Source organism: Lepidochelys kempii, chromosome 1 (genome assembly GCF_965140265.1).
Source record: "Lepidochelys kempii isolate rLepKem1 chromosome 1, rLepKem1.hap2, whole genome shotgun sequence".
Classification (NCBI taxonomy): Eukaryota; Metazoa; Chordata; order Testudines; family Cheloniidae; genus Lepidochelys; species Lepidochelys kempii.
Window position 1 is genome coordinate 205,582,174 of NC_133256.1, and position 13,402 is coordinate 205,595,575.

Below are 13,402 nucleotides of genomic sequence, written 5' to 3' on the forward strand. Positions count from 1 at the left end.
CATGCAAACAGTATACAATACTGGGTCTCAAATCCCAATGTATTTTGATAACTGCAGAAAATTATGAACCCCCCTCTTCCTCTTCCCATCTTCCTGGAGATGGTTTTCTTTGACAGATCAATCAAAACCTCCTGACAGAGTGCTTAAAAATATTCTGGGTAGAGGCCACATGGCAACTATTGTATCTCCTGGAGGGGGTGGAGAAACTATTACATTCCCTCATTTTATAATCTAATAGCCAAAGGAAACAGGTTTTTGAAGAGGCAGAGAGCTCCTTTACTTCAATAATAACCTTTGATCAAGTCCTTTCTACCCATTAAGTTGCTATGTCTGATGGAGTTTAGAAATTTTACCAAAGACTACCTGCTTGGCTTGTTGCCTTATCTCATCTCCAACAGCTTCAGTATCAATCATCTTCCACTCAGCTGCAATGCTCTTGAAGACATCAGCTCCACTGTTCAGGACCTCAATGAGCCGGCGGTCACGAGACAAGTGAGCAAGGATCCTCAGCTCGAGTTGGGAGTAATCAGCAGCCAAGATTAAACCTCCTGCAGCCAACAGACCGAATGAATCCAAACAATAACCTTTCATAAATTAACACTCAGCTATCATGTCCAAGTCCATCACCTAAGAAATTACAAATCAGATCCCCATCTACCTTGCCCTTGGGTCATCCTTTACACAGGAGCAAAGAAAATGCAACACACTGCCAAATCAGATTTCTCCACTCACTCACACTGGTATCTTTAGATAAGTGTAAATACAGGGCTGCCCAAGGAGAAAGGCAGTGGAAACTCATTTGGCTAAGCAGACTACTGCATAGAAAACTACACTTACTGCCCCAGTTCTGAACAGCTGTTCACCAATATGATGCTCTAGTAGCTTCTCTCTCTCTCATGCCTCTGCCTCCCATTGCAGATACTTTTAGCTGATATGAGGCTGGGTGAGAACTCATTTGAGCTATCCTGTCCCAACCTGTCAGTGAATAGCTTCAGGGCTTGCCTCTGCTGCTGCTGCTCAGAGTTTTGCCAATCAGCCTGCCCAAAAAGATGTACATATCCGCATTTCCTCCCTTCACTGCTAGATCTAGATTTTTGTTAGCTATATGTTTAACTCAATGAAAAGATACAAGACAGTGCAATACCAAATCATTACCTGGAAAAGGAACAAAAGCATGCCTCATGCTAACAGAAAATGGCATCCCCCTTTCTTTGGGTCCTTCATCAGCCAGAACCTTGAGGCCATAAGGCAAGGTACTGCACAGCTTTTTACCTCTGTGGAGACAAAACATTGTTTACTCAACTGATTGTTACAGTGCCTATTGTTGCATCAACTGTGGTTACAATGACTTTTAAAATCAGACTAACCATTTGCAAAAAACAACAAACAGTCAAAATAACTTTGTATTGTTCCTTCAAAGTCAGACTCTGGCAGACTAAATGCCAACTCATGCCAAAGCCACTGGGCCTCACTAAACACTGACAAATGCATAGCTGGAAACAAGTCTGGATTGTCTGTGTGTTAGTATTGTTAAAATAGATATTAGAGTTGTAAGAATGTGTTTAGACATTATGGAATGCTTGTAGGATGCTGCATGTATTAAGCCAATTTGTAATATCTGTATCCCATGCTAGAAAGTAATGTTTAAATGTTTGCTCTTTAACTATAAAAATGTTTGCTAAGACTGTAAACCTCCACAGTTGAGCGACGCATTACCAAGTGTGAAATAGTAGTTTACTATAAGAGGTGTTATCTCCTCCCCAGCAAAGGAAGGTCTACAAGCATCAGACAAGGCATTCTGGTACATCTGTGAGCAAGAGACTTCGTGGATTGCTCCCCACACACCCATGAAGAGGAGATGTGCACAAACGCTCATCCCACCAGTTTGAATGCTGGGGAAAGGGAATAAAAATCCCTGTTAAGGAGAAATTGTATCCCTATGCTGCTTGAACTCTGAAGGGTGAATATTTCTAAGCATGTGCAAGCGATCCCCAGCTGTTTAGCTTGGATTAGCCCTATCGAACATATAAAGCTTGCATATTATAGTAGCCACTATCATCTTTTTGAACCTAAGACTGTATCTCATCTGTGTGTTTTTGTTTATCTGCTTTAACTTTGTAAACAACTTTCATTTCTTTTTCCTAGTTAATAAACCTTTAGTTAGTTTATTATAGGATTGGCTACAAGAATAATCTTTGGTGAGACATCTATGGTGCACTTGATCTGGAGTAAGTGACTGATCTCTTGGAACTGGGACCAACCTGAATATTTTGTGATTGTTGGTGTATAGCAACAAATCTATCACTAAGTCCAATTTGCCTGGGTGGCAAGATGGACTAGAATGCCAATGGGGACTATCTGTTGATTCCATAGTAAGACTCTTATAGTGCTTTAGGAGTTCACATTGTTACTGACTTGATGAAATCTAATTATAGAATATATAACCAGCTTGGGGTCTCTGCCCTGCTTCTTGACAGGCTGCCCTGAGGTTGGAACGCATGGTCATGAGCCACTCCAGACAGTGTGACAACTAGATTATTATTTTTTTGTGATTTCTGTCAAGATCTGGATGGATGGAAATTAAAATTTAATTCAATAAGCACAAAAAGAGCATTTAAAAATATTTAATAAGAAACTTAAAACAACCTTAATATGTGCTGGATGCACCAATTCTCAGAGTTTATCAAAACATGTTTTGCATTTAAAACTAATTTATTAAACAAACGAGGTATTATCTGTAACTAGTGAATTGAACTGATTGTTTCTGGTCACGATGTGCTTCACGATTTACATTTAGTAGATCTCATCCTTGTTTTTATTTACAGCTTGGAGAAGGTAAACAGGCTTTCCTGCTTTTTCTCCTCCCAATCCATTTCTAATTTTGAATGAAGTGTAATCCCGAAGAGATTACCTAGGTTCCAGGGACTCTGTCTGCTAGTAGCTCAGGGAGAGGCACACTGACCTTGGTAGAGAGGTGGAGCCAAGGCAGACTCAGTCTGCTCGGCAACCAATCGGGAGTAAGGTCCTCCCAGGGAGCTCAGGAGAGGGAAGAAGCCATTTTGGAGCAGTCTGGAGCCAGCCAGGGAATGTGCAGGATTGGTTGTGGGGAGCTGGTGAGTCCCACACCTGCATGCAGGGTTTTCCCTGAGAACTGGCCTCTGGGGACCTGAAAGCAAGATATCTCAGCTTGGCCCTTTCCCTCTCCAAGGCAACTCCCAGTTTGTAGAGCTTTGTTGGGAGAACTTCCCCCAGCCGGGCTGAGTTAGCTCTCCAACTCTGTAGGTGAGATCAGTCACCATATGGCCAGCTCTGCTCTGGCTGTTAGTCCAAGGCTACTGCCTGCTGTGAGTGAGTCTGAGTGCTGGGGTGAGAGACTAAAGTTTGGATTTTAGTATAGTTTTGTAATATGCACTTTGAGCCCTGCACCCCTTTGTGGTGAAGGGAAATCCTGGAAGCAGCCCGACTCCTGCATGAAGATGACGCCTGCCAGCAGTGATCATCAACCCCTCTGCAGTGACTGAGGAGTCCAGAGCCATCTCTGAATCCGAAATGTGCATACACACACTTGCATGCAGTGTTGTAGCCATGTTGGCCACAAGATATTAGAGACACAAGGTGGACCAATTTCTCCACAAAAAGATATTACCTCACACCTTGTTACATACGCTTGTTATTGGGGCTGCAGAAGCAGAAGGGACCATATGCAGGAAACACTATGTGTTTCCTTTGTAACACTGAACAAAAATATCCCCAAAGAAGCCTGTATTCTCTGCTTTTCCTCTGCAGAGAAGCCAAACGTCCCATGGTGGCAGCCTCTGGGGGCTGGAGCTGCTCTGTTCCACCTGAAGCCCACCAGTGGCAGCAGGTGGCACTAGATCCAGCTGTGTATCACCACACTACACAGTAGTGACCTGTTAGAACCTAGTGATTCATGCAAGGCTCACCTAAGAATGTAAAGAATTTGTTCACCCACCACGCTATCTGATCTAAGAAGTTCTGTGATACACAAGAGCTGCATTTAAAAATAAGTTTCTCCTACATCTGCCAGTTCTCTCCTGTTTTCTGAAAGGTACCGCTGAATTGCCCTAAAAGCCAGAATCAACCAACTCCTGAGTTCTAATCCCAGTTCTGCTAATCTATGCCTCAATTCGCCCATGCATAAAACAGGGATAACATGAACCTATCTCACACTGCAGTTGTGAAGATTAATTAATGTTTGTATAGTGTTTTCCAAAGAGAAAGTGCTAAGTAAGAGCTAAGTACTATTAGTATTATCAGGTATTTCATTGCACCATTATTTTCAGACATTTATCCTCTCTAAATTCTGAGCAAAACACTGAACAAGTCAATCATCAGACATGAAAGCAGCCTATATCAATCTCTGTAAAATACAGAAAAAAGAAAACTGACAAGGCAATCAAGTTAACAGAAATAGCACAAGTGGAATCGGTGCTGGCCACATTCCTACCTGCCCCCAGGAAAAGTAGAGCCACACCCTAGTGCTCGGGACAGTGGGCTCTCTCCAACCACGGTTGGCATTTCAATCTCAAAGTCTTTCGGCACATTCTGGATATTAGGTTCTATGAAGCTTATGCGACCTAAAATGGAACAAGAGCAAGAAGAAAATAAGGACCAAGAAGAAAACAGTTAAATGTAAGCATAGCATACATCTGAACATACAGCCTGAACACACACACACTAAAATATTTCTGTGCAGAGCAGAGAACAAAGAAAATCCATCTGTCAAAATCACTGCTTTCTGAACTATAAACATCTTGGGGGAAATGAGACTAAACTTAAAATTATTACTTGTCAAACACCTTAAAAAGAACCAATTTTACCTCCATTAAAATTACTTCAGTCTTAATAGGAATGCTTACCAGCAGAGGCGGATTAAGGTTTTGTGAGGCCCTGGGCCAGAACAAGTGGGGGCCTCTCCCCACCCCTGCAGTCCCACCCCCATTCCGCCCCTTCCCTGCCCATGGTCCCACCCTGTTCTGCCCCTTTCCTGCACTGCCCTGCCCCACACATGATCAGCCCCATTCTGCCCCCCACCATGGCTCATCAACCTTGCTCCTTTCTTCCCCCTCAGCCCCACTGCAACCCCTAGGCCAGAGTAGCTCGTCTCCCCCACACGTCCCCATGGCCCTGGGCCCCAGCGGGGAGTGAGAGTTTCCCCAGCCCTGAGGCTGCAGCAGGGACCTAGAGCTCCTTGAGTCCCAGGGCCATAGGTGTAGTTTAATGGCTATATTTGGGGAGGCAAAGCTCGCACATGCACACACATGTGAGCACTGAAGCCAGTTCCCTGCCTACAGTAGTACCTGGGCTGCCGGTGCTTGGGGGCGGGGTGGGAGGGGAAAAACAGGACAGCATAACGGTTGGGTCCCAGCTGCTGCTGGCAACCACTCCACCACTGGCTGCTACAGCGATGTCACTGCTCTGGTGTTGCTGCGATTGCCTCCTTGCTGGGGCTGCTGCTGCCCAGGGAACGCCACATGCTGGGCCCCTGCTTCCACCTTCCCATTCCCATATCCCCATCCCCACCCACTTCCTCACCAGGGGGCACTCTCAGTTGTAGCAGAACCTGGCAGGCACTAGGACCTAGGAGGTGGCGTCCAATGCTGAGACAGGACCCGGAGCACAGGGCCTGCTCCCCAGGAGCAAAAACATGTTGGAAGGATGGGGCGGCCGGCATTGCATGGGAATGACAGAGCCTGCTTCTCCCTTGGCAGGGTGAGCAGAGCAAGTCCTGCAGGGCAGCTCAGCATTCACGGAAATGGGGAGTGGCGTGTGACATCTCCCCCCATACCTTGCCTCTGTTTGAGGGGGAAATGTCCCCTGCTCCAAACTATGCCTAAGCTTGGAGGCCGCAGCCAGGGTCTGGATGCTGGGCTCCCCCAGGGAGCAGGGTTGGGGCCATGTAGGAATGAAATTAGGAGGGCCAAATCACACCTGGAGCTGCAGCTAGCGAGAGATGTCAAGAGTAACAAGAAGGGTTTCTTCAGGTATGTTGGCAACAAGAAGAAAGCCAAGGAAAGTGTGGGCCCCTTAATGAATGAGGGAGGCAACCTAGTGATGGAGGATGTGGAAAAAGCTAATGTCCTCAATGCTTTTTTTGCCTCTGTCTTCACTAACAAGGTCAGCTCCCAGACTGCTGCGCTGGGCATCACAACATGGGGAGTAGATGGCCAGCCCTCTGTGGAGAAAGAGGTGGTTAGGGACTATTTAGAAAAACTGGACGTGCACAAGTCAATGGGGCCGGACTAGTTGCATCCGAGAGTGCTAAAGGAATGGGCGGCTGTGATTGCAGAACCATTGGCCATTATCTTTGAAAACTCGTGGCGAACGGGGGAAGTCCCGGATGACTGGAAAAAGGCTAATGTAGTGCCAATCTTTAAAAAAGGGAAGAAGGAGGATCCTGGGAACTACAGGCCAGTCAGCCTCACTTCAGTCCCCGGAAAAATCATGGAGCAGGTCCTCAAAGAATCAATCCTGAAGCACTTACATGAGAGGAAAGTGATCAGGAACAATCAGCATGGATTCACCAAGGGAAGGTCATGTCTGACTAATCTAATCGCCTTCTATGATGAGATTACTGGTTCTGTGGATGAAGGGAAAGCAGTGGATGTATTGTATCTTGACTTTAGCAAAGCTTTTGACATGGTCTCCCACAGTATTCTTGTCAGCAAGTTAAGGAAGTATGGGCTGGATGAATGCACTATAAGGTGAGTAGAAAGTTGGCTAGATTGTCGGGCTCAACGGGTAGTGATCAATGGCTCCATGTCTAGTTGACAGCCGGTGTCAAGTGGAGTGCCCCAGGGGTCGGTCCTGGGGCCAGTTTTGTTCAATATCATCATAAATGATCTGGAGGATGGTGTGGATTGCACTCGCAGCAAATTTGTGGATGATACTAAACTGGGAGGAGTGGTAGATACGCTGGAGGGCAGGGATAGGATACAGAGGGACCTAGACAAATCGGAGGATTGGGACAAAAGAAATCTGATGAGGTTCAACAAGGATAAGTGCAGGGTCCAATGCACAGCTACAGACTAGGGACCGAATGGCTAGGCAGCAGTTCTGCGGAAAAGGACTAGGGGTGACAGTGGACGAGAAGCTGGATATGAGCCAGCAGTGTGCCCTTGTTGCCAAGAAGGCCAATGGCATTTTGGGATGTATAAGTAGGGGAATAGCGAGCAGATCGAGGGACGTGATCGTCCCCCTCTATTCCACGTTGGTGAGGCCTCATCTGGAGTACTGTGTCCAGTTTTGGGCTCCACACTACAAGAAGGATGTGGATAAATTGGAGAGAGTCCAGCGAAGGGCAACAAAAATGATTAGGAGTCTGGAACACATGAGTTATGAGGACAGACTGAGGGAATTGGGATTGTTTAGTCTGCAGAAGAGAAGAATGAGGGGGGATTTGATAGCTGCTTTCAACTACCTGAGAGGTAGTTCCAGAGAGGATGGTTCTAGACTATTCTCAGTGGTGGAAGAGGACAGGACAAGGAGCAATGGTCTCAAGTTGCAGTGGGGGAGGTTTAGGTTGGATATTAGGAAAAACTTTTTCACTAGGAGGGTGGTGAAACACTGGAATGTGTTGCCTAGGGAGGTGGTGGAATCTCCTTCCTTAGAAGTTTTTAAGGTCAGGCTTGACAAAGCCCTGGCTGGGATGATTTAATTGGGTATGGGTCCTGCTTTTGAGCAGGGGTTGGACTAGATGACCTCCTGAGGTCCCTTCCAACCCTGATATTCTATGATTCATGGGGGCTCGCCCCACCCGCCTGCCTGGCGCTGCTGCCGGGGAGCAGGGTCAGGGAATGGGGGTTTGGCCCACCCCCCCGCCTGCATGGCACTCCTGCCGGGGAACAGGGTCGGGGTGTGGGACACACATTTTTCCGGGGGCACAGGCTCTGTCGGCCCAGTGGCTAATCCACCACTGCTTACCAGAGTCTATTATGTTTCAAAACTTTACTGTTTTTGTACATTCCAAGTAGAATCATTGAGAATACAGATGTGCAAGCCATCTTGATGGCTTCTCCATTAAAAATGAAGAGCCGGGAGTGGTCTGTGCACTAGAGAAATTCTGTTTACCAAAAGTAAGAGGATAAAATTGGTAAGAAAAAAAAAACGGTTACCTACCCTTTGTAATTGTTGTTCTTCAAGATGTGTTGCTCATGTCCATTCCATTCTAGGTGTACGTGCACCCATGTGCACGGTCGTAAGAGACTTTTGCCTTAGTAGTATCCGTAGGGCCGACTGTGGTGCCGTGGTACATCAGGCACCGCCGGCCCTATGCCCTCTCAGCTCCTTCTTGCAGACATCTCCAGGTAATGGAATGGACATGAGCAACACATCTCTAAGAACAACAGTTACAAAAGGTAGGTAACCATTTTTTCCTCTTCAAGTGCTTTCTCATGTCAATTCCATTCTGGGTGACTCATAAGCAGAATCCTCGGAGGTGGGCTTGGAGTTCACAGACTTGCAGATTGGAGCACTACTCTGCCAAAACCAGCATCATCTCTAGCCTGGTGGGTCAGCGCATAGTGCAAAGTGAATGTGTGAATGGATGACCAAATCTCAGCCTGACAAATTTCTTGGATCCGCACCTGAGCAAGGAAGGCTGCCGAGGACGCCTGCACCCTAGTCAAGTGAGCTGTCACTATCACCTGTGGGGGCACCTTTGCCAGCTCATAACAGTAGCAGATGCAGACTGTGATCCATGACTATATTCTTTGGGGAGACACTGGGCAACCCTTCATCCTATCTGTGACAGCAACAAACAACTGCGTTGACTTACGGAACTGCTTTGTTCTATCTATGTAGACGGTCAGGGCTCGTCTGATGTCCGGGGTATGCAACCTGCATTCCTCATCCATTGCGTGAGACTTTGGACAAAGGACCGGCAGGTATATGTCTTGACCAGCATGGAACTAGGAGACAACCTTGGACAGAAAGGCTGGGTGCAGACGCAGCTGGATCGTGTAAAGTGGTTCCGATGTGAGCGTCCTGATATTGGACACCCCACAGGCCGAAGTTATAGCGACTAAGTAGAGACCTTCCAGGAGAGAAGCAGGAGGGAGGAGGAAGCCAGGGGCTTGAAGTGGGAGACCCATGAGTCTTGACAGCACAAAATTCAGGTCCCAAGGGGAACCAGGTTCTGGACATACGGGAAAAGGTACCCCAGACCTTTCAGGAATTGCACTCTCATGGGGTGGGCAAAGACCGACCTGCGTTGAATGCCAAAATGGCTGCCAGGTGCACCTTGACCGAACACAGCGACTTTTGAGGATTTAAAAGAGGTCACAAACACATATAAAGATGTACTTGACAGCGTCCTTGTGGGGTGACAGCCCATGGTTACCTGATCTGGTATATTTCAATAGTTCAGCCCAAACTCTGCATAACAAATGCACTGATCAGAGACCCCTGCAACGCAGAGGCAAAATCAGCCAAGCTAAGGATGTAGTGTAAAAGGCAGATCTTCAAAGTTCTTGAACATCATTGAACTGGGAGAGGGGTGGTCCTGACTGGACAGCCTTTCAGCCAGTACAGACTGTTGCAAATATACGGTGAGTCAAAACCTTTTTGTTTTTAAATTACTTAGCTTATAAAGTTAGAGGATGGAAGTTGTGAAGTTAACAAGAAGGACCTACTCAGGAGATCCACCAGAGAATTCCGGGCTCCCGGGAGGTGCGACGCCTTGAGATGAATGGCATGCTGCACACCGAAGTCCCACAACCGGAGACCCTCTTGACACAGGGCATACAAGCGGTCTCTGCCTTGCTTGTTGATACAGAACAGGGGTGGGCAAACTTTTCAACCTGAGGGCCACATCGGCGTTGCAAAACTGTATGGAGGGCCGGGTAGGGAACGCTGTGCCTCCCCAAACAGCTTAGCCCCTGCCCCCATCCATCCCCTCCCACTTCCCACCCCCCCTCAGAACCCCCGACCCATCCAACATTCCTTGTCTCCTGACCGCCCCCTCCCAGGACCCCAGTCCCTAACCGCCCCCAGGACCCTTTGCCCCATATCCAACCGCCCCCTGACTGCCCCTTAGGACTCTTTGCCCCATATCCAACCGCCCCTACCATGCTGCTCAGAGCAGCAAAGCCCCGCCACCCGGCCAGAGCCAGCCACGCCACTGCTGCACTGTCCGGCAGGAGCGGCGGGCCAGAGCACTGGCGGCGCGTCGTACTGAGGCGGCAGGGAAGGGGCCGGGAGCTAGCCTCCCCAGCTAGGAACTCAGAGGCTGGGCAGGACGGTCCCGTGGGCTGGATGTGGCCCGCAGGCCGTAGTTTGCCCACCTCTGATGTAGAACATCGCGGCAGTATCGTCCATCAAGATCTGCACCAGTCTGCCCTTTGGTAGGTTAAGAACACCTGGCAGGCCAAGTGTATCGCCCTGACCTCCGTTATGTTTATATGGAGAGAGCGATCCTCCTGGGACCAGAGGCCCTCCGTACTGAGGTTACCAAGGTGGGCTCCCCACCCCAGATCCAAGGCATCAGAGACCAATGTCACCGATGGGAGCGGGGCCACAGAGGAATTCCTGCCAACACCCATCACAGTTCTGGCCACCAAGTCAGGGAGGAGAGCACATTCAATGGAAATCCAAACAGTGTCCACCAGGGGCGTAGACCAATGCCATCCACATCTGCAGGGGTCTGGGACGCATGCCGGACTACATGAGTACATGTTGCCATGTAACCTAGTAGCCTGAGACATACCCAGGGAATCATGAGCGGCTGGGCTCTGATGCATGCGATGAGCTCTGACATAGCTTGGATAAGTGACATCCCTGCTTCGTGCCTCAATTTCCATACCTATAAAGTTGGGATAATACTCTTGGGAAGGAGGTTGGCTAATTTAATTAGCGTTTTTGAAGTAGCTTGAGATCTCCATATGGAAGGTGCCCCAGAAATGTTTTAAACACTGAAGACCCAACCAAATGCTGTAACTATCTGTGGGGATACACCAGAAACTTATATGTTCACACACTCACAACATTCTAGTAATATTGCTGGAAGAGTGCAAAGCTACACAGAATTTTAAAGGCTCTAATCGTAATACAAATTAGCAATCTTCTGTATTTAAAACAGTTGTCATTAGTTTGGTTGGAAAGTTAGATATTGAACGTACTGAACTCTTCCTCTTCACCCACAGAGGTTGCCACAGTCCGTGATCAGAAAAGATTTCATATATATCTTATTACCTGTAGCAGTGTGAGTCTGAGATATAGGATAGATCCTCTCCATCCCCAGTGCAGGATTCAAACGTTTCTCCCTCTGCAGTGGAAACACCACTTTGGTCATTGCATTGGTGATCCTCCTCCATTCTAGAATCAGGCCTGGTAATGGGTGTAAGGCCTTTAATTTTTCCAAAACATCCTACAAAGGTAACAGCAGAACAAATATATTATTAGCTATCTTACAAGTTCTACAAAAAGAGTTTCTTCAGTTCTGCAGAAAAGATAAATCCTAATCTACAGGGAGTGATATACTTACAGTAGTCTTTAATTTTTCTAGTCACATCTCAATATTATGTGAACATTAGCTCTGCTTACATTTGTTGTATGGGCAGCAAGAATGCCATGACATGTAGCTGCTGTAATAACATGTAGCCAGAGAAACAATTATTAGAATTAACTTGTGTCTTGAGTCCTAAATAAAATTTGTAGAGTCTGCTTCATCAAATAAGTCACATGAAATTATCGCTTGCACCATCCCTGGATTGTCTCCTCTCTCACATCATGAACTCTCCTCCTTCCTGTTCTTACACCATTGTTCCTTTTCTATCTATACATTAGGAGTGCCCAAACAAGGACTTTGACCACACTCGTCCCGGGACAAAGTGGACCACTAGCAATTAAAACCTTGCAGTTGAAGTCAAACAGCAATTTCTACTTATGGATCAAGGAAGGTACAACCAAAAGCAAAAAAGGTGGCATATAATAATGCATATTCATATACAATCTGAGTACAGCCCCTGAGCTCCTAATAGTTCAGTAAAGCACTCAGCACCATAAAAGTTAGTCAACCCCTGTTGTGTATTCTCACTTAATTTCTGCCCTTCACCCCTTTGTGTTGCCTCTGCTGTGCCACACCTGTGCTGAACATCAAGCAAAATCTACTAACATCCTCATCTCCTCACTGCTGGAAGGTTTCCTGGGATCAGTATTTGCTTGTCAACATACTTATCACATTGGAGCAAAGGGATATTGGGAGAACAACACAAGTTAATGAGCCTTGAAAATAATGAACACATAAATCTGCTAATATGTTTTGTCCAACAAAAGCAGTAATTAGCTCCAGGCAATCAGGATGAGCACTGTGTTCCACAACAGTTAACAACTGACAGTCCTGTTGTTGGTCTTAGATCTTATACGTGCTACCAATATATTCAATTTCAAGACCGCAACAAGTTTGTGCTTCTGAAAGCAAATTCTGTGAAGCACAGAACACAGGAATGGTCACAGGGAAAATTCATCAGCCATGTTCTGCCACACAGGAACTAGTATATGACCCCCAAAGCAAATCTCCTCCATTTACACTTAAAAATATTTTTTATGTATCTACATTGGTATGTATACTGTATTTATTACCATTGTATCTGAGCACCTTTCAATAAGGCAGACAACTGACTCATTGATGGGAGGTTCTCCAACTATTAGCCCTATACATTTAACCTGGGATCTAAAACTCAATCTGTGCAATTTCTGACTTGCAGTAAATGCTGCACACCATATTCAGCTCTGACTTAAACGCATCCAAATCCACTGTTTTAGAGTTATGTCCTTGCTTACACCTCAGTCTCTTCCCAAGGCACAGCTGTAACTGAGGGAAGAAGAGTGGCACTTGGTTAAAATTCTGTTGATGTAGAAGGCAGAACAGAATCCAGCCCACACCCCAAAGGCTGAATAGGTTCTCCAGTGCTAACAGAAGCAGAAGGTAGGAATAATTTATTTTTGTCAGAGTCAGCACATCTGACTCTCATACATACAGGGAGCAGATATGTGAAGTAACAAGGAATTCTTTTGATAGTCACTTTTCAGATGAGAACTATGCTTCAACTGTACCTTGGTCGTACTGAACTGCTTGCCCAACCTGACCCTGTTTCCATTAGTAGTAGCTCTTCTGGTGTAACCCAGAGTTTTCTTGTTCCCTTGTATTTTCACGTCTCCATTTGGTGGCAACTTCAGCTCCAAAAACAAGACCTAAAAGAGGCCAGCATTTCAGTAAGAATCTATATTTTCATCGCAGAAGAAAACATTAAATGACTCCGAGCATTAAAATAGCCTATATTCTAACCAAAGCACAGCACTAATGCTCCAGATAATTAAAAAGCTGATTAAAGAACTGTGTTACCCTCAGCTGTTCCTCCTTATTTTAATTAACTACAAAATG

At 46.4% G+C, this 13,402-nt stretch overlaps 1 protein-coding gene across 2 annotated transcripts in view; it reads right to left on the minus strand.

The window, feature by feature from the left end:
- POLQ (DNA polymerase theta) overlaps nucleotides 1–13,402 on the minus strand; it is a 134,880-nt gene that overhangs the window by 17,549 nt on the left and 103,929 nt on the right. For both annotated transcript variants that reach the window (XM_073309856.1, XM_073309867.1), the window contains 5 exons: nucleotides 13,075–13,212; nucleotides 11,212–11,386; nucleotides 4,469–4,598; nucleotides 1,156–1,274; nucleotides 364–548 (listed from right to left, as the gene is read on the minus strand). In XM_073309856.1, the coding sequence (XP_073165957.1) occupies nucleotides 364–548; nucleotides 1,156–1,274; nucleotides 4,469–4,598; nucleotides 11,212–11,386; nucleotides 13,075–13,212 (747 nt within the window). The remainder of the gene's footprint in view (nucleotides 1–363; nucleotides 549–1,155; nucleotides 1,275–4,468; nucleotides 4,599–11,211; nucleotides 11,387–13,074; nucleotides 13,213–13,402) is intronic.